At 43.8% G+C, this 19,264-nt stretch overlaps 1 protein-coding gene across 4 annotated transcripts in view; it reads left to right on the top strand.

Annotated features, from left to right (window-relative positions):
* The window catches only part of IFIH1 (interferon induced with helicase C domain 1), a 57,891-nt gene that overhangs the window by 19,781 nt on the left and 18,846 nt on the right, over positions 1 to 19,264 (top strand). For 2 of the 4 annotated variants that reach the window (XM_084811759.1, XM_084811742.1), the window contains 7 exons: positions 5,738 to 5,961; positions 6,843 to 7,053; positions 9,593 to 9,810; positions 13,866 to 13,982; positions 16,470 to 16,593; positions 16,698 to 16,925; positions 17,109 to 17,180. In XM_084811759.1, the coding sequence (XP_084667885.1) occupies positions 5,738 to 5,961; positions 6,843 to 7,053; positions 9,593 to 9,810; positions 13,866 to 13,982; positions 16,470 to 16,593; positions 16,698 to 16,925; positions 17,109 to 17,180 (1,194 nt within the window). The remainder of the gene's footprint in view (positions 1 to 5,737; positions 5,962 to 6,842; positions 7,054 to 9,592; positions 9,811 to 13,865; positions 13,983 to 16,469; positions 16,594 to 16,697; positions 16,926 to 17,108; positions 17,181 to 19,264) is intronic. The other 2 variants (XM_084811767.1, XM_084811751.1) reach the window with 1 other exon arrangement.

Genomic DNA, 19,264 nt, shown 5'->3' with positions numbered 1-19,264 from the left:
GGTGTCCAATATACTACTGGGGAAGAGCAGAGGGTATTTCCAAGTAGCACCAGAAAGAGTGAAGCGGCTGGGCCAAAGCCGAAAGGACACTCAGCTGTGGATGTGTCTGGTGGTGAAAAGAAAATCCGATGCTGTAAAGAACAATATTGTTTAGGAACCTGGAATGTCAGATCAATGAATCAAGGTAAGCTAGAGGTGGTCGAACATGAGATGGCAAGATTGAACATCGACATCTTGGGAATCAGCGAACTAAAATGGACAGGCATGGGCGAATTTAATTCAGGTGACCATCATATCTACTACTGTGGGCAAGAATCCCTTAGAAGAAATGGAGTAGCACTCATAGTCAACAAAAGGGTGGGAAAAGCAGTACTGGGGTACAATCTTAAAAACGATAGAATGATCTCAGTACGAATCCAAGGCAAGCCATTCAGCATCACAGTAATTCAAGTCTATGCCCCAACCACTGATGCCGAAGAAGCTGAGGTTGATCGGTTCTATGAAGACCTACAACACCTTCTAGAACTAACACCAAAAAAAGATGTCCTCTTCACCATAGGGGATTGGAATGCTAAAGTAGGAAGTCAAGAAATCACTGGGATAACAGGCAGGCATGGCCTTGGTGAATAAAATGAAGCAGGACAAAAGCTAATAGAGTTTTGCCAGGAGAACACACTGATCATAGCGAACACTCTTTTCCAACAGCACAAGAGGCGACTCTACACATGGACATCACCAGATGGTCAATATCAAAATCAGATTGATTATGTCCTTTGCAGCCAAAGATGGAGAAGCTCTATACAGTCAGTAAAAACAAGACCTGGAGCTGACTGTGGCTCAGATCATGAGCTTCTTGTTGCAAAATTTCGTCTTAAATTGAAGAACGTAGGGAAAACCACTAAACCATTCAGGTATGACCTCAATCATATCCCTGATGAATATACAGTGGAGGTGAGGAATAGATTTCAGGGATTAGACCTGATAGAGTGCCTGAGGAACTATGGACGGAGGTCCATAACATTGTTCAGGAGGCAGCAACTCAATCCATCCCAAAGAAAAGGAAATGCAAGAAAGCCAAGTGGCTGCCTGATGAGGCTTTACAAGTAGCTGAGGAAAGAAGGGAAGCGAAAAGCAAGGGAGAAAGGGGAAGATATATCCAACTGAATGCAGAGTTGCAGAGAATAGCAAGGAGAGACAAGAAGGCCTTCTTAAATGAACAATGCAAAGAAATCGAGGAAAACAACAGAATGGGAAAGACTAGAGATCTCTTCAAGAAAATCGGAGATCTCAAGGGAACGTTTTGTGCAAAGACAGGCATGATAAAGGACAAAGAAGGCAGGGACCTAACAGAAGCAGATGAGATTAAGAAGAGGTGGCAAGAATACACAGAAGAACTATACAGGAAAGATCTTAATGTCCCTGGTACCCATGATAGTACGATCACTGAACTTGAGCCGGACATCCTCGAGAGTGAAGTCAAGTGGGCCTTAAGAAGCATTACTAACACCAAAGCTAGCGGAGATGACAGTATTCCAGCTGGGCTATTTAAAATCCTAAAAGATGATGCTGTTCAAGTGCTGCATTCAATATGCCAACAAATTTGGAATACTCAACAATGGCTGCAAGACTGGAAAAGGTCAGTTTACATTCCAATTCCAAAGAAGGGCAACGCCAAAGAGTGTTCAAACTACCGTACAATTGCGCTCATTTCACATGCCAGCAAGGTGATACTCAAAATCCTACAAGCTAGGCTTCAGCAGTATGCGAACCGAGAACTACCGGAAGTACAAGCTGGGTTTCGAAGAGGCAGAGGAACTAGAGATCAAATCGCCAACATTCGCTGCATCATGGAGAAAGCAAGAGAATTCCAGAAAAACGTCTATTTCTGCTTCATTGACTGTGCTAAAGCCTTTGATTGTGTGGATCACAACAAATTGTGGCAAATTCTTAAAGTGATGGGAGTACCAGACCACCTTACCTGTCTCCTGAGAAACCTGTACGAGGGTCAAGAAGCAACAGTAAGAACCAGACATGGAACAACTGAGTGGTTCAAAATTGGGAAAGGAGTACGACAAGGCTGCACATTGTCACCCTGCTTATTTAACTTATATGCAGAGTACATCATGAGAAACGCCGGGTTGGATGAATCACAGGTCGGAATTAAGATTGCCGGGAGAATTATCAACAACCTCCGATATGCAGACGATACCACCCTAATGGCAGAAAGTGAAGAGGATCTCAAGAGCCTCTTGTTGAGGGTGAAAGAGGAGAGTGCAAAAGCTGGTTTGAAACTCAACATTAAAAAAACTAAGATCATGGCATCTGGCCCCATCACTTCCTGGCATATCGAAGGGGAAGAAATGGAAGCAGTGACAGATTTTACTTTCTTGGGCTCCAAGATCACCGCAGACGGTGACTGTAGCCATGAAATTAAAAGACGCTTGCTCCTTGGGAGGAAAGCTATGGCCAACCTAGACAGCATAGTAAGAAGCAGAGACATCACCTTGCCGACAAAGGTCCATCTAATCAAAGCTATGGTTTTCCCAGTAGTAATGTATGGCTGTGAGAGCTGGACTATAAGGAAGGCTGAGCGCCGAAGAATTGATGCTTTCAAACTGTGGTGCTGGAGAAGACTCTTACGAGTCCCCTGGACTGCAAGGAGGTCAAATCAGTCAATCCTAAAGGAAATCAACCCTGAGTGCTCATTGGAAGGACAGATACTGAAGCTGAAGCTCCAATATTTTGGCCACCTAATGCGAAGAGAAAACTCTCTGGAAAAGACCCTGATGCTGGGAAAGACTGAAGGCAAAAGGAGAAGGGGACGGCAGAGGATGAGATGGCTAGATAGCATCACCGATGCAATGAATATGAACTTGAGCACACTCCGAGAGAGAGCGCAGGACAGGAAGGCCTGGAATGCTATGGTTCATGGGGTCACGAAGAGTCGGACACGACTGAACAACAACAATGGCCAGAGAGGGAATCAGGTACTTGGAGGGAAATGAACTAATGACAACAACCCCCTTCCATGCTTTGAGACTTGCCATTTATTGATTGATTGATTGCATTTATATCCCACCTTTTTTCCTCTTGCAAGGAACTCAAGGTGGCTTACATGATCCTCCTCCTCTCTGTTTTATCCTCACAACAACAACCCTGTGAGGTAAGTTGGGCTGAGAGTCTATGACTGGCTCAAAGTCACCCAGTGAGCTTCCATGGCTGAGTGGGGACTAGAACCCGGATATCCCGTCTCCCAGTCCAACACTCTTGCCACTACACCACACTGTCCTCTCAACAGGCCTTTTTCTCTGAGGAAAGCAGTAGTTATATAGCTGCTGCGGAACTCTTTGGTGTGCAAGTTTTTATTGGTCTAATAAAGTACCCACTGTCACTTAGAGAGATTTCCATTAGCAAACCTTACACAAGCTTTATTAAGTCAGCTTTTAATGGAATTGCCCATACAAAATGATGTGTCATTTCCTTATTCCATCTATAAATAACTTTTTGATGATTTTCCTTATGATTGGCCAATATTGACGATTTTACCAGGATGAAGATATCATTTCAAATATCCGATAATCTTTCTCTCATTCAAGTCTGTTTCCTTTCTTCTCTTTGTACATGTAGCACAACACTATTTTGAGAACAGACTTGTGATTTTAAAATATAGTTAAGTCTCTCTTTATTTGCTTTTCCCCTTTAATTTCCCCAAAGCAAAATGTCATCTTGGGAGACACTGAAAACTATATTGGGTCATGATTAGTTATTTTTTTATCAGAACTTACATTGAAATATTTTTTCTATTTAATAAGTCTATTGACCTATGAAGATCAAACCTTTCTCGCATTGAAATGTTCCATAGAACAAGGGTGGGCAACTTTGAAGGGTTGACCCCACCGCAGAACCCTCTGATGCCTATGTCACCTCCGCAAGTGGCTACAGCACAGGAATCCCAGCATTTCTGCTAGGATACCAGGCATGCAGTGAGCATGCCTTTTGTTTCCAGCAGAATCGCGGTGGCAATGATTTTTGGTGGCATGGTGGCGACCAAGGAGCTGCATAAATGGATCTGGTGGGCCACATGTTGCCCAACCCTGCCGTAGAATTTATTTTAATCAAAGTAATATTTCTAAAAAGAGGATAATAGAAAGAAGTTTGTAGTAAGTTTCTGTTTCATTTTATCTCATAACAAAACAGATTAAGGGTGCAATCCTATGCATGTTTAGACAGAAAACGGTCATGCTGGGAATTGTAGGACCTTTTTCCTGTCTAAACGTGCATAGGATAGTGCCCTGCATTACTTTCTAGTCCTTTCGGATGCTTCTTTTTCCTTCTTTTTCACATGTTTTTTTTTTAGTTTATTGCTATCTTCGTACATGATCATTAACTTTATTAGCAATTATATAACCCTGCTTTACAAACCACAATTTTTCTTAATCTACAATAAAGCTTGTAAAAATATATGCTGTTCTTTCTTTTCTCAAGCCATCCAGGGAACTTTGTCAATATCTTAAAAAAAATGATGGGTTGGATCCAGACTTAGTCATATTTCGATTAGGCCCATTGAAATCAAATGGTCTTCAGTCAATCATGAACAGATTAAGTCCCATTGATTTCCTTGGGTCTGGTATACTCTAAATATGACTAAATCTGGATCCAACCAAATGCTATATAAACTTTGAAATATAGATGTATATTACATATTTTCATACCACCTTAAGTTATCCTCCTTTGCAAAAATGTAATGAGATTTTGCCTCTATCTTTTGTATGTGTGTGTGGCAATAAAATTAATAATCAGCCTTTACCATTGAAATATGTACAGTCTACAGAAATGTTTCTTACACTGAAAATGAAAGCATTAATCTGCTTTTAGGCTTGTTTAAATTTATTAGGGTGTTGCTGAAACTTTAAGATGTTCATTCTGTTTTGACAATGGCCTAGGAAAAAGTGCACCCACACCCCTTTCCTTCCCCTTCCCACAAGCTGTACTTTATATGTTTGCTCCCTTCTGCAAAAGTCTTACAAGCCTGCTGTCCTAAACTGAAATTGGTTTTGCAACACATCCAGGACTGGTTCATGTCTCCGAGTTTCTGTGTCTGTTTTCATGATTTGCCCCATTTCTATACTTGAAGCCAAATATATTGCAGCACAGTTGAGGTCTGGATCCCTGGAATGAGTCAGTGGACGTTGTGATGCACAAAGCCAGTCACAGGCCAGGTGCTCACGCCCACACACCAGGATCAGCCCTACCATTAAGCAGAGTGAGGCAGACACCTGAGCTGGCAGATGCTGGGGAGTGGGGAAATGAGTAGTATTGAGGTGTTGGAGGATAGAGCTGTGTGTGTGTCATATGGCCTGCCTGTGCCCCCTAAGCTAGTCTACTGCCTTCAGGTGTAGTGGAAGATGCTATTGCATCACCAGTGTTGAAATAAGATTTAACTACCAGTTGGGTTTTATAAATGGGAATGGGAAGGACAGAACCATTTTGTTCTTGGCCTCAGGCAGCAAAATGTCTTGGGCCAGCCCTGACACACACACTTTTGCAGTTCCAGGCAGAAAGGAAAAAAGAGGAGGTTTCAGTTGGGTCACAAGTGGTACGTCACAAGTTGTGCAGGTCTTGTCTACAGCTACATCTGGATTTTGGGGGGAAATGTGACACACTCACTGAGAGGAAGTTATAACACTGTTATTTTTCTTTCTGGTAGTTTATATCTCTTGATTTCCCTTGCTGACAGATGATGCTGAGGATGGAGACGAAAGGGCTTCACCTGAACCAGAGCTGAGTCTCAGAGACTACCAGATGGAAGTAGCCAGACCAGCCCTGGAAGGAAAGAATATTCTCCTATGCCTACCAACAGGCAGTGGCAAGACCCGAGTGGCTGTTTATGTTGCCAAAGACCATTTGGATAAGAAAAGAGAGGCAAGAGACAATGGGAAAGTTATAGTGCTTGTCAACAAGGTATGCTGTCCTATTATCAGTGGTGTCCTAAGGGCAGGACTTTGGGGCAGAAGTGCAGCTCCCAGCACAGCAGAATGAGCAGGAAGGCCTCCAAAAGCAGCAAGGCTGGCTTACCATATTTTGACGTAAGCAAATAATACAGAGCAGGGCAGAGCTTGCAGGATTTACATGTTCATTTGTTTTCAGTATAAGCCAAACTGGAGCCAGATGCAAAATGGTGGCTTGAAGGTGGAGTGAATTATCTTTTGCACTCCATGAGCCATACACTGGCATTCTATGTATGTATTTTATTTTTAGTCAGCCCTACAATAAAAAGTTATCTGGGCAGATTACATGATAACCTGCATACGCAAATCTGCATCTGAGTTACTACAGATCAGGGATTTTAACAGTCTAATTTAAACCTAAAATGGCTATTGTTAACAATTGGGAGTTTGGAGACCCTTGCTGATTTACTGCATATCATCTAGAGATCTTCTAGTAGATCCTGATCAACCCTGAAGGTAGATTCCATTTAGCATTACCATCTAGAAGCCCCCACCCTCAGAAGACCATTAAGTCCAGAGTCTAAAATTATCTATCTGTAACATTGCTGTTTATATGATTCATAGACGCATGGAACTGTAGGATGGCAGCTATTAATCTAGTTGTAAAAAGACCAAATCCTGTATTCTGAATGGTCCAGCCATGCATGAACCAGTGACTTCTTGTGTGTCCTTGAAATGAGCCACAGTGTGAGCTGCTAACCCCACAAACGCAGAATGCGTTTTGAATGCTGTTGTATAAATAAGACATTTTCACAGAACCTGACCTAGCCCATAATCATGGCATCTGTTTAATTCTACCATCATCTATGTTTTTGCTTGGAAACTGTTTTGCAGGTACCATTGGTGGAACAGCATTTCCGGAAAGAATTTCACCCCTACCTGAAGCATTCTTATCAAGTCATTGGGTTGAGTGGATCATCTCAGCTGAAAATCTCATTCCCTGAAGTTGTCAGAACTCATGAAGTCATTATCTGTACAGCTAAAATTCTTGAAAATGCATTGGAAAATGCAGACAAAGATGAAGAAGAAGGAGTCAAGTTATCAGGCATGTATTGCAGATAAATGGATGTCTCCTTGTCGGTCTGAGGCCCAGACTACATGTTACGTTATTCGCATTTCCTAAAAATCATGCCTATACCGGCCAGTTTTGGTTTGGGGAAGGGAAAAGCAACTACTGGTGCCTAATCTGGAATGTCTTGCACCCTAGATCAGAGACCCATACACATTTCCTACCCAAAATCCCCCAGTAGCTGTTTGCTTCTAAAGGCACTAGCAGCTGTGGGGAGGGATGTTGGGCAGGAATCTGATGTGGCCCCAGTCCAGATTGGAGATACATGTTTGGTCTGGAGAGACTTAAGTGTTTTCTAAAGAGTGGCAACACGTAGTTAGCATTATGGGGATTGTACATATATTCCCTCGGGGTTGGATTTAAAAAAAGACTTGGTAGTCAGGACACAGACACCTTCGATGCTTTGGTTCTAAGTCAGGGGTAGAGAACCTGTGGCCCTCCAGATGTTGTTGGACTACAACTCCCATCAGCCCCAGCCAGCATTTCTAATAGTCGGGGTGGTGGGTGTTGTAGTCCAACAACATCTGGAGGGCTATAGATTCCCCAACCTGCTTTAAGCAATGGGCCTTTCCCATGACCGCAAGCATAATGTGGGAAGCATTAAAAGATGTAGGTATGCTGAGAATCCAGGACTGGCCTGGAACATTCTCATTAATGGTTATGTGAATAAATCCCTCTTGCCCTATGGTGTTACACAAAAGAGTGGCTTTCAGGAACTAACTGTTGTTGCCAGAAGCCATGTTGCTGTGGGAAATGTAGTTGGTTCCAGTTGTTTTTTGGGCCCTCACAGATTTCTGACTGACAAAGGAACTAGGCAACATGACCTTCTCTTTCTAGCTTCCTTCACACCATAGAAGAATGTTGCTGAGGCTGAATAGAAAACACCTGGGGTGTGCGGGGGAGAACCTGAACTTTTAGATGACACCATTTTGGCTTTAAATTTTAGTTGAATGCAGCAGACTGTAAGAAGATAATAATCAATTATGGTATTTATGGGTGTATTTCTCTAGTCAAAAGTTTTGGATTGCCATACAGTGACAGTTCAAACCAATGTGTATGCATTTATTTATATACCACCTTTTGAAAATGCAGCCCCAAAGCAGCTTGCAATCAAAAGCAATAAACTGCAGTAGATCATATCTATTAAAATCAATAAAATAAAAAATAGAATTACAAATGCTAGAAGCAGTTCCAAACATGGTAGATTCCAGCAGCTGAAGCACTAAATGCCTGACAAAATAAATACTGACAGCTTTTCTTAATAGACCACTGGAGTAGATATTGCAGATCTCCCTTGGGTGGGAATTTTACAGTTAAGGGGCCATTACCAAAAATGGTCTTATTCACAGAAAGTGGTGAGTGACACCTGAAGAAATATCTCACCTAAAGGGGCACTGGGAAGCACTTCCTCAGATATCAGAGATCTAGGCCAATTTGGGATTCTCCAGATGTTCTGGACTACAACTCCCATAATTCCTGCTGGTTGGTCATGCTGGCTAGGTCTGACAGCAGTTGTAGTCCAGAACATCTGGAGGGCACCAGGTTGGGGAAAACTAACCTAGGCCTTGAAGAACAGCTAACATTACCCTGCATTTAGCACAAAAACTAACTGATCACCAATGAAGCTCTTTTAAGACCAGTATAATATGCTCTACATCAGGGGTGGGTAGAAAGTACGGATGGCCATTGTGGGGAAATCTGGACCTTTTTGGGCTCGCCCGTTTTCCCTGGAGCCCCGGTTCAGCTTGCATTTGTGCAAATTGTCTCCATAAATATGCATAACTTGCACAAATTGCACGTGCAGTTTGTGCGAATTAAGCATATTACAACCGCAAATTATGGCTGAAATTTACATAAATTGTGCAAATTGTGGCCGAAATTTGGGTAAATGCCTATTTTGAGAAAAGAAAAATAACAACTCTATAATCTACGAGCTGGCCCAACTCCCAAAGGTTTCTGGGAGTTGAACTCCCAAATATCTGGAGATCTACTACCCATCTCAGCACTAGATGGCTAGGCCTGGCCAACAGCTGAGCTGCTACAGTTTAGACCTGCTGAAGTTTCTGAATTGACTTCAAGGGCAGCCCCATGTAAGGTGCATTGCTTTAGTCACATCGTGATGTTATATATTTTAAAGCAGCAATCCCCAGCCATAGTCTCTGCAGATGTTTTGGACTACAATTCCCACCAGGTCCAGCCAGCATAGCCAATGGTCAGGGTTGATGGGGGTTATAGTCCAAAATATCTGGATGAACAAAGGTTGGGAAAGGTTTTTAAATGTGCCCACCGAACAAAATACAAACATATCTGGAATAAGAGAGGTTTTTCAATACTAAGGGTACTATAGCACTGTCCTGAACTGTGACAATTTGGGCTGTATATTCTGAAATATATATGTATTGTGGATTCATCTATTAGTCAATTATACTCCCCTTCTACAAAAACAAAGTGGATTATTTTATTGCAGTATTACATGCAGAGGAGAACTGACTGATTTGTGATAAATGTCTTCCAGTGTTCTCCCTGATCATTATTGATGAATGCCATCATACTCACAAGGAAGGTGTCTATAACAATATCATGCGCCGTTATTTGAAAGTCAAGAGGGAGAATGAGAAACGAAGCAAAGTGGGCAAAGAACAGACTCCTCAGCCGCAGATTCTGGGGCTGACAGCTTCACCTGGTGTAGGAGGTGCAAAAAACCCTTCAAAGGCTGAGGAACATATTCTGAAAGTAAGTCACTTGTGATACATGTTGCACAGGAGGAAACACTTTTAAAAGAACATGAAATGAAGGAAAGAGCACTAGCTCCTCAGCTTGAGATCCTGATGTTCCTCAGATTTGCTGACGGGGGAAGGGGAAGAATGAACAGCTGGCTGGTAGCCACTAAAAAGTTATTACCAAGGCTGCTCCAGTTGCAGGCATAATGGACCTAGGGGGAATTAAACTGAACAGAGTCCTGATTTTTCTATAAAAGCAGTAAGTTGGGGCAGCAGTACACATTATGTGGCCTGCTACTAAAAAAAAATGGCATCCCTTTAGTGAATTTCCCATTCTCCCTCTTACGTTCCCCACATGGTCACAGGCCCTTGGTACAGCAAACATGCTAAAGTTAAGCAGGTTTGGGTCTGGTCAATGCCTGGATGGGAAACTGCTTAGGAAGCCCATGAACTTCGTTGAGTTCCATGGAAGAAAGGTGGGGTAGAAATTTGATCAATGAATGTAATAAAAGAAGTGAATGTTAAGACCACTTGTCCTCTGACTTGATGTCATCATATAAATTTCCCTGCCCCAACTCTGTATAAGATTGGCTGCCACTAGCAATGCAGGAAAACATTATCTGGCATCAAATGAGAGGCGAGCTTTGAAAGCCTACAAAGTATTCTCCAGCTTGGATCAAAATCCTTCCTTTCCCCCAAACGCTCTTCCCTTTCCTTTACTTGGCACTCTGCAGCCAGGACAGAAGCAACAGTGGCAAGGAGAAAAGGGAGGTTTGTCCCTGCCCCCCCTTTTTTCACCCTGGATTTCTCAATAGCAGTCTGCTGGGCTGATAGGGCCCATGGACTATGTAGTTCTTCCAAGGGATACTACTGTTAACTCGAGGGGAAACTATGTTTCTCATGACCCATCAGGACAACAAAGGGAGGGAAGTGACAAATACCTGTCCTCCCCCAATGTGATGCTGCTGGTGCTCTTACCACAGTTTCCTGAGTGAGGAAAGGGGAGGGTGTTTGGGGAGGCAGGGCTGGCTTTTTGGAGACCTGGACAGATGAGAGGGTAATTTTCCTGAGCCTTGAAGGACTGGCCCAGAAAAATTATCTTAGCTGGGGGGCAGGGGGGACTGAGCTGGTTTCTGAGTTATCTGAGGCGAATACCCATCTCTAGAAAGCACAGTCTGATAATGCCATCACAATACAGATTTTGAGCGAAGAGCGGGAAAACTTGGGAGGAGGGATGCCATTGTCAATTGTAACCCCGTGTCATGCAGGGGAGGATGCATAGCTCAGTGGTAGAGCACCTGCCTTGCATCCAGAAGGAACTGGGTTCAATCCTCAGTATCTCCAAGAAGTTCCTGAAAAATGCCTTCCTGAAATCCTGGAGAGCAGCTGCCAGTCGATGTCGACAATACTGTGCTAGATGGAGCAATGTTCCTATACTTTAACATTCCTCTCTGAGTGTCAAGAGAACCTATTAGTCTCTTCAGAGTTCTGAAAAGTGTAGGGGCTTGACATGTGCTCTGTGAGAATGTTACTTTTATAGATGTGTAAAGTGGAATTTGAGGAGGCTGGAAGAGTGTATTCTGTAGCTAGCTCAAATGAGCAATTAACTTTTAAGCCCCAAATAGCAATGTTGGGGCATTGCTTGTGTTCCCCAGCATAAAATGTGGTGAAGTTTCATCTTCGGCACATACATGGGCATAAGGGGTGGATCTAGAGCTCCCAGTAGAGGAATGGTGGGGAGCTCATTATCACTGCTCTCCTTCCCCCTGTGCTCCCTTAAAAACCTGCTTCAGAAGGTTGGGAACGCTTCTGGAACAGAATCAGAGGTGGCTGTCCATGAGTGAGGAGCTGAAGCAAAGACTCTAAGGTTCTAACCTGGCGCCCTCCAGATGTTTTGGACTACAACTCTTAGCATTCCTGACCATTGGCCATGGTGGCTGGGGCTAACGGGAGTCAAACCCCAAAACATCTGCAGGCCATTAAGTTGGGGAAGATATTCTCAGGGAGCTGTTACCCCCAGCAAAGGTCTGGGAGGAAATTGAGGACTTATATCCATGCTGTCAGCTACCTCTCTTCCTGGTTCAGCAGTTGCAGCTTCCTTCAGTGGCTACAACTGGGACTTTTTCCTTCCTGTTTGGTAGACCCTAGGTGAAATAGTCTTCAGGTTGTCTGACGATGTCCCTGAGTCTCCTACCTGGTCTGCCCACCACCTTTGCTCTGGAGAACCACGGGATGAGGGGGAAGGATTGGGGACCAAAGCAGGGCTCTGGATGGGGTCAAAAGGGTTCTTCAGGAGCCCAAGTAAGGCATCTCTGTGATGGGGTGTGACGTTACCCATATGTATAGAATAAACCTGTGGTTGTGGTGATGTATTCCTGTTATGTCTCTAGGGTATCTCTGGTGTGAGAGGGAGATGAGTGACAGGAAGAACGGTGGATTTGCATATGTGTGATGACTGGCTGAGAGAGTGAAGGGGGTGAAGTGTGTGTGCTTGTGTGGGTTAGATGGGGATTTGATGTGAGATGGTTTAGACAGAGATAGGGTTTGTAAAAGAGATGAGATAGGGACTAGAAGAAAGCGGATTTATATCAGAGATAGGATTTTTAGGACTGAGAGAGAGGTCTGTGGTAATTGTGATGTGATTGAGAGTGTGAGCTAGAGTATTGTTTATGAGAGATTATATATTAATAAAGCCATTGAAAGTTACTTATTTACTGTTCAGCAACTTAATACTGTAACCAGTATAGTTTTCTTTTTCATAAAATCCTACACCTTCTGCTCTTGGCTACATAAGAGTTAAGGTAATAAGGAGAAACGTTGTTGTTGTTGTTCAGTCGTGTCCGACTCTTCGTGACCCCATGGACCATAGCACACCAGGCCTTCCTGTCCTGTGCTCTCTCCCGGAGCGTGCTCAAGTCCATATTCATTGCATCAGTGATGCTATCTAGCCATCTCATCCTCTGCCGTCCCCTTCTCTTTTTGCCTTCAATCTTTCCCAGCATCGGGGTCTTTTCCAGTGAATTTTCTCTTCGCATTAGGTGGCCAAAATATTTGAGCTTCAGTATCTGTCCTTCCAATGAGCACCCAGGGTTGATTTCCTTTAGGATTGACTGATTTGACCTCCTTGCAGTCCAGGGGACTCGTAAGAGTCTTCTCCAGCACCACAGTTCGAAAGCATCGATTCTTCGGCGCTCAGTCTTCCCCATGGACCATAGCACGCCAGGCCTTCCTGTCCTCCACTCTCTCCTGGAGTGTGCTCAAGTTAAAAAGTGTTGGACCTGAGCCTAAAGGTCCTGGTGGCAGCGAAACCAAGTATGTGTGTGTGAGAAGGTGTTTCCTGCTGGGGTGAGAAAGGCCTCGAAGAAGGGGAGTTCTGAATGGGAATTGGCAGGAATGCCACTTGGTGCTCCTCAGGTTGTCCCACATAGTCTGAGGGACTGGGGTTTTGTGGAGAATCCCAATCCATCCCCTCCAAAAAGGTCTCACCTGGACTTGGGTTGGCTGGAGGCCTGACATAGAGTCGGGGGTGGGGGGGAAGAATGAGCAAAAAAATCACCATCTCTCCCTGCCTTCCTCCAGCACAAGCCTCCACTGGATTGCAGCCCCTTCTGCAAACAGAAGGTGCCCTAGCATTCGTGGAAGGGCAACTCTGGATTCAGCCCAATATCTTTTGTTGAATAGATTTGCCTGTTTTTTAAAAAAGACTTAGTGTATTTTTAAAAAAGCAACGACATTAATTTGCTAGTTTGTAAAGGCAAAGATGGGAGTAATTTAAAAGGGCCAGCTGGGGATGAGGAAACCCGAAATCATTTGGAGCAGCTCAGCTGTAGAGAGCCATAAATCTATATTATGGATTGAGCAAAATTTAGTTAGTGAAGCCAAAAAAGCAAAACAAACCCAGGCACATATCTTCATGGTTGGTCACCTTTATTAATCATCTGAGGTAATGAACGCTTAATTAGAAAATATGTGTTAAGATGAATTTCCTGGGAGTTACGTTACAGTTTTAGGCAGCATTACTCACCAAATACACGTGTTATATCTGTAATATAACCGTTTTTCCTCCAGATATGTGCCAATCTCGATGCAACGGGGATTATGACAGTTAAAGAACATGATGTCCAACTGAAGAGTCAGGTGAAAGAACCGAAAAAGAAGATTGAGATTGCAGATGACAAAGGAAAGGTATGGATTTTTATCACTGATACCTTTCTCACTTGTCTGTAAAATAAATATGTGTGACTGCTTCAGTCTTTTGAAATATAAATCCAGAGAGGCTAACAATAGAAAAGAGGGTGGGTGGGTGGATAGGGTGACATGTAGACCGACCTGCTCCTCCATGAGTGGAAGAGCTCCTTCTATTTGCAGAGGGAAACAGGATCCAGGGGAAGCCTCCCCCTGGAGGAAGGTAGCAGGGCAGCAGTCTTTTCCACTTCCCCCTGCAGCCCCCAGCACCATCTCCCATGCTATTCCAGAGGGTTCCCTAATCCTCTGAAAAAGCATGGGAGGTTATGTGGGGGGCTGCAGGAGGAAGGGGGGGTCAGGCCTCCTTCCTCCAGCACTAGGAGAACTCCACTGAGCACAAGCCTGGATTCAACCCACAGTGATGGAGGGTCTTGTCTTGTTTACTATTTGGTTTCTCAGCCTTTCAAGAACATTGGTATTTCATGTTCAGTTGCAGAGCCAAAACCACAGGCATGATCTTCCCCTATGCATATATAACCTCCCCTGCCAGGCAGCCACATGGAGTACACATGGCTGCTGTGCAGGGGTCACTGCAACCAGCCTGGCCATTTACAGGGAATGGAGGCCCTTCAGCACCTTACTTTGCTGCACCTAGCAGCACAGGCCCCTGCTACTCCCTGTTACTTGCAACAGAAACATGAACAACCAGCACACCAAGGGACTTGCAGAGGACTGGGGCACCAGCTGTGGAAAGATGAGGCCTCTGCCCCATATGATTAGTCAGATAGTGGCATATGTGCAGGGGGGAAGCCTGGTTGGTTCTTCTAGTATACTTCTGTGGTGGATGGAGGCAGGATTGTGCCCTTACTTAAAAAACAAACAGGTGGCAGCTAGTGTGTATCTTGGGGCAACCCAAAACCATCTAGGGGAATCTGTGACCTGCAGGTTGTGTCCTTGCTTGCAGTGGAAGTAGAAATATATTTTTGAATTGGAAGTTCCCATTTGCTTCAGACATGCATACGTTATCACCATGGTTTCAAGACGCTCGTAATTTCATGGCGCGGCAACCTGCCTTCCACTCTTTCCCTTGAAGCATCCAACAGGCACAGAAATGCCTGGACATTTGGGGAGTTTAATGGCCCAGCTTTGTTGGTTATTTTTGTTGTTCACTCCTGTGCTAGATGAGGGATGGTTTTTGCCCTTTAGGTGATCTTTTAGATGGATACTTTTGTAAATACATATGGTTTTAATTAATATGTTATTGTATATTGGATTTGGATTTTTGTTTCTTTATTTTAAATTATTTTCTAAATTACTTTGGGGCTCCTTTTGGTTGTGTGAAGCAATCCATATATGTAATAAATTAAAGGAACTAAGTGTTGTGAACTCTGTCCACACCCAGGAGCAGAGTAGTTCCACGTTGCATGGGGACCTGAACTCCTTGATGTTTTATGGGAAGAGTAGAAGGATCTGGGGCACAGCTAACCTGCTTCCTCCTCTCTCCCTTTGTATACCACCTGCATTATACAGAGTTCTACATTCTTAGGTCCAGATCTCTGCTCATGGAGGACAGGATTGCAGCCATGCGGACGACTGAAAAGATTCTCTATCTTCAAAATAGAAAAGAACTGAAACTTCCCTCAGCCAGGGGATGACTTTATAATCCTGGTTTTTAAAAATGTCATAGAGGCCTTTGAGAGATGAGAGAGAGATGGCGGATCAGCAGCACCTCAAATCCCCCTGCACCCTCCCCTCCATATACACACAGAGTGTGTTCAAATGATTGTAGCAGGGGAAGAAGCCGTTATGGCTTCTCCCCCTGTCTCCACACATACTCTGTGCACACAACCACTGCTTGCATTATTCCCCGCGCTGCAGCACAGGTTGGTGTGTTGTCCGAACCTGGCAGGGGTGGCTTTGTACCCACCATACAACCTCTACTGCACATTGTGAGTTGTAAGGTGGGTACAAAGCCACCCACACCGGGTTCAGATGACACACCAACCAGTGCTGCAGTGCGAGAAATCATGCAAATGGCGGTCCGTGCACAGCATGCATGGAGGTGGAGGGAGAAGCCACAATGGCTTCTTCCCCCGCTGTGATCGTCCGAACCCAGTTACAGTAAACTCATCTGCCAGTTAACGTTGCCACAGGCTGGTAACTTGGGTGTGTGTTTGTATCTCTCAGGGGGCAGATTTGACTCTGGGACCTCAAGTTGCCAACCCCTGATCCACTGTTTCACAGCAGTATTGTTTGAATGTTCCTCGTTGGCTGCATAAGCTATACATTCATATTGCTGTTAATTACTTTGCTGTGAAGCAACAGGGCCACTTTACTCATTTTGAGGACAGCAAATACTTTTTTTTTTTTAGTAAATTTCTCTAGAAGTCATTAAACTAAAGGAATTCTATGCCTTGTTGATGCTAGCAGAATATCCAGCACCTCTTTGACAAATGCCCATGTGTTTGTTTGTTTTTTAATTTTTAGGATCCATTTAGAGAGAAACTCGTAAGCATAATGACAGAGATCCAGGCCCATTGCCAGTTGAACCCAAATGCTGAGTTTGGATCTCAGACTTATGAACAGTGGGTAGTTCAAGAGGAGAAGAAAGGTAACTTTTATGTTTTAGTATTTGTAAAGTATTGCCACTTCAGATATCCAAGGCTTTCACAGACATCTATTAGCTTTGTGAGTGTATTTTGTTTTCCCTCCTAGCTGCTAAAGAAAAGAATCGCAAAGGGCGTGTCTGTGCCGAACATTTGAAGAAATACAATGATGCCTTGCTAATTAATGACACAATCCGAATGATTGATGCATATAACCATCTCAACAAGTTTTATGAAGAAGAGAGGAATAAGAAGATGGTAGTGAATGAAGATGAGGATAAGCCAGTAATATCAAACCCAGATGAAACAGAAACATTTCTTATAGATTTCTTTTACGGTAAGCATATAGATCTGTATGCAAATGCAAGCAAGGACCAAAATCTGGCCATTCTTTATAGTTAGATCATCAGTGGGGGTGTTCAGAAATGAGTGATTTGGAGATTACAGCTAATGGTTATACAGTCATGATATCAGATGTTTTAAAAATACATCTGTGGAACTCATTTTTCTACCATCATAGGTGATTGTGTCCTGCCCTTCATGTATTCAATAAGAGAAAGCAGTTACAAAGATTCATTAAGAAGTACCACAGGTACCTTTCTCTCAAAGTATAAGCCTTTATTAAAAACATACACAGACGCAGAGGGTGTTTGGATGATGATGGGGGGGAAAGAAGCCATCGTGGGTTCTGTATATATGTGTGTGCTGTGAGCATGCCCATTGTTTACATAATTACTCACGCTGCAGCACAGGTTAGTGTGTCGCCCGAACCCAGCACTTGGTGTGGCAGGGGTGGCTTCATACACACCCTACAACTCCTACTGCATGTTGTAGGGTGGGTACAAAGCCATCCCTGCAGTGCCGCGCGCCAGGTTTGGGCAATACGCCAACCTGTCCTGCAGCACAAGTAGGTATATAAACCACGGGGCTGGTGGGAGAAGCCACGATGGCTTCTTTTCCCCGCACAATCATCCGAACCCAGTCACTCACACATCGGTAGTCTGCAGCTTTCCACTGCTACGATTGAGGATGTGTGCAAATTCATCTAGCAATAAAAAGGCAAGTCTGGATTCAGAAATGAACATCTGACCAGGACCCTCTGACATATGCACTAACCTTCCTTTCTTTTGCTAATGAAACCTTTCAAGCTTCACACAGGTTTATCTATTCGTTTTATGCATTTTGAAAGCATGCAGTTTCTATCAGATACAACAGGGGTGGGTGACTTGTGGCCCTCCAGATGATGATGGACTGCATCATCATAAGCTATGCTGGCTAGGGCTGATGAGAGTTGTAGCCCAACAACATCTGGAGGGCCACAAATTGCCCACCCAAGGTATGAGCTTGCCTATCTTACCCCTAATCATAAAACACATTTGGGGGTATGCCATGACTTTCTGTGGACAGTGATCCAGTCCTGTTGTCTTTTACTTACGCAGATTTAGTATTACTGGCCTTGTTCACAGAGCTGTAGACAAGCCCTGGTTTAGTGGTACATTGCACGAACAGGAAGGAGCCTGACTGAAGCCTCGGACTTGCACTCCCCTCCCCTCTCCTCCCACACAGCTGTGAGGAGGACCTTGCTAGCATTTACTTCCTGTTTCACAAAATCTCAGCTTAGCATAAGATGCAACATGGTTTAAAACAAATTCTGGTTAGTTAAGCAAGCCAGCTTGTTTAGAAACAGATTAAAATTTGATCTGAGCTACAACCTCTGGTTCATACTATCCTGGCCCAACAATCAAAGACACTTTCAGGACACAACACCTTTATCTGATAGAGAGAAAATGCTGCAGCGTGAGGAGTTCACAGTGAAATAAACTCCTCCCCGCATGCTAGACACCACTAGCTTTTTATTAGGAAATTGATTACACAGCTGCCTGATCATGCGCAGAATGCTTGTTGACTAAAAAAGGAAGTCTAGTTTAACCACAAGTTCTTAAACCATTGGCTGGCTTGTCTGGAGAATGGCGACATACGGGCAGTTTCCTATTTGGCATGTTCACATGCAGAAACTTTTGCTAGTTAGGCAAACTGCTTTTCAGAACTTTGTAGATCTTGCATTTTTCGGAGAGAGAGGGTGGGAGTGGTCATGTATACATTCAGAAATTCCACAGTGAAGATACCCAGGCCCAGGCTTCGCTGGGCCTCAGTATGGCTTCACCCTGGTCTATTACAGTTGGCCTTAACAATACATAACACTAAGTGAAGCTTCTTTGAAAGTGAAAGCAAATGTTAGCAAGTCCTTCTGGCTGCGTGGGGGGAGGGGAGGGGAGGGAAGAGTGTGCAAACCTGAGTGCGCATAGCATTAAACCATGATTTAGCATTAAGTACGAGCCAGCCCAGTGTACCCAAATGTAGTGATCTTTCTTGAGGATACTTCCATGCCAGTTCTGTGAGCATGTTTTACTTTCAGGCTGTAATCTCATACAAACTTACCAGGGAATCAGTCCCATTGGGACTTTCTTCTGAGTAGGCATGCACAGGATTGCACTGTTAGTTGTTTGCTGCATTATCTCCATTATTACTTTACTTTTCTTAGCCATTATTACTCAATTTCTATGCCAGTATTTCTTCATTCTGTGATGTAAACTAGTCCATGTGATCCTGTATTAAATGTTGGTGTATGTACTCTGACATTCTTCTAAAGCTTTTACTTAAGTGGTGATGCTCTAT

The sequence above is a fragment of the Heloderma suspectum genome, chromosome 1 (genome assembly GCF_057233095.1).
Source record: "Heloderma suspectum isolate Gila_16-S chromosome 1, 16-S_ref, whole genome shotgun sequence".
Taxonomy (NCBI): Eukaryota; Metazoa; Chordata; class Lepidosauria; order Squamata; family Helodermatidae; genus Heloderma; species Heloderma suspectum.
The sequence above is the reverse complement of the archived record's forward strand: the minus strand, read 5'-3'. Positions and strand labels throughout refer to the sequence as shown.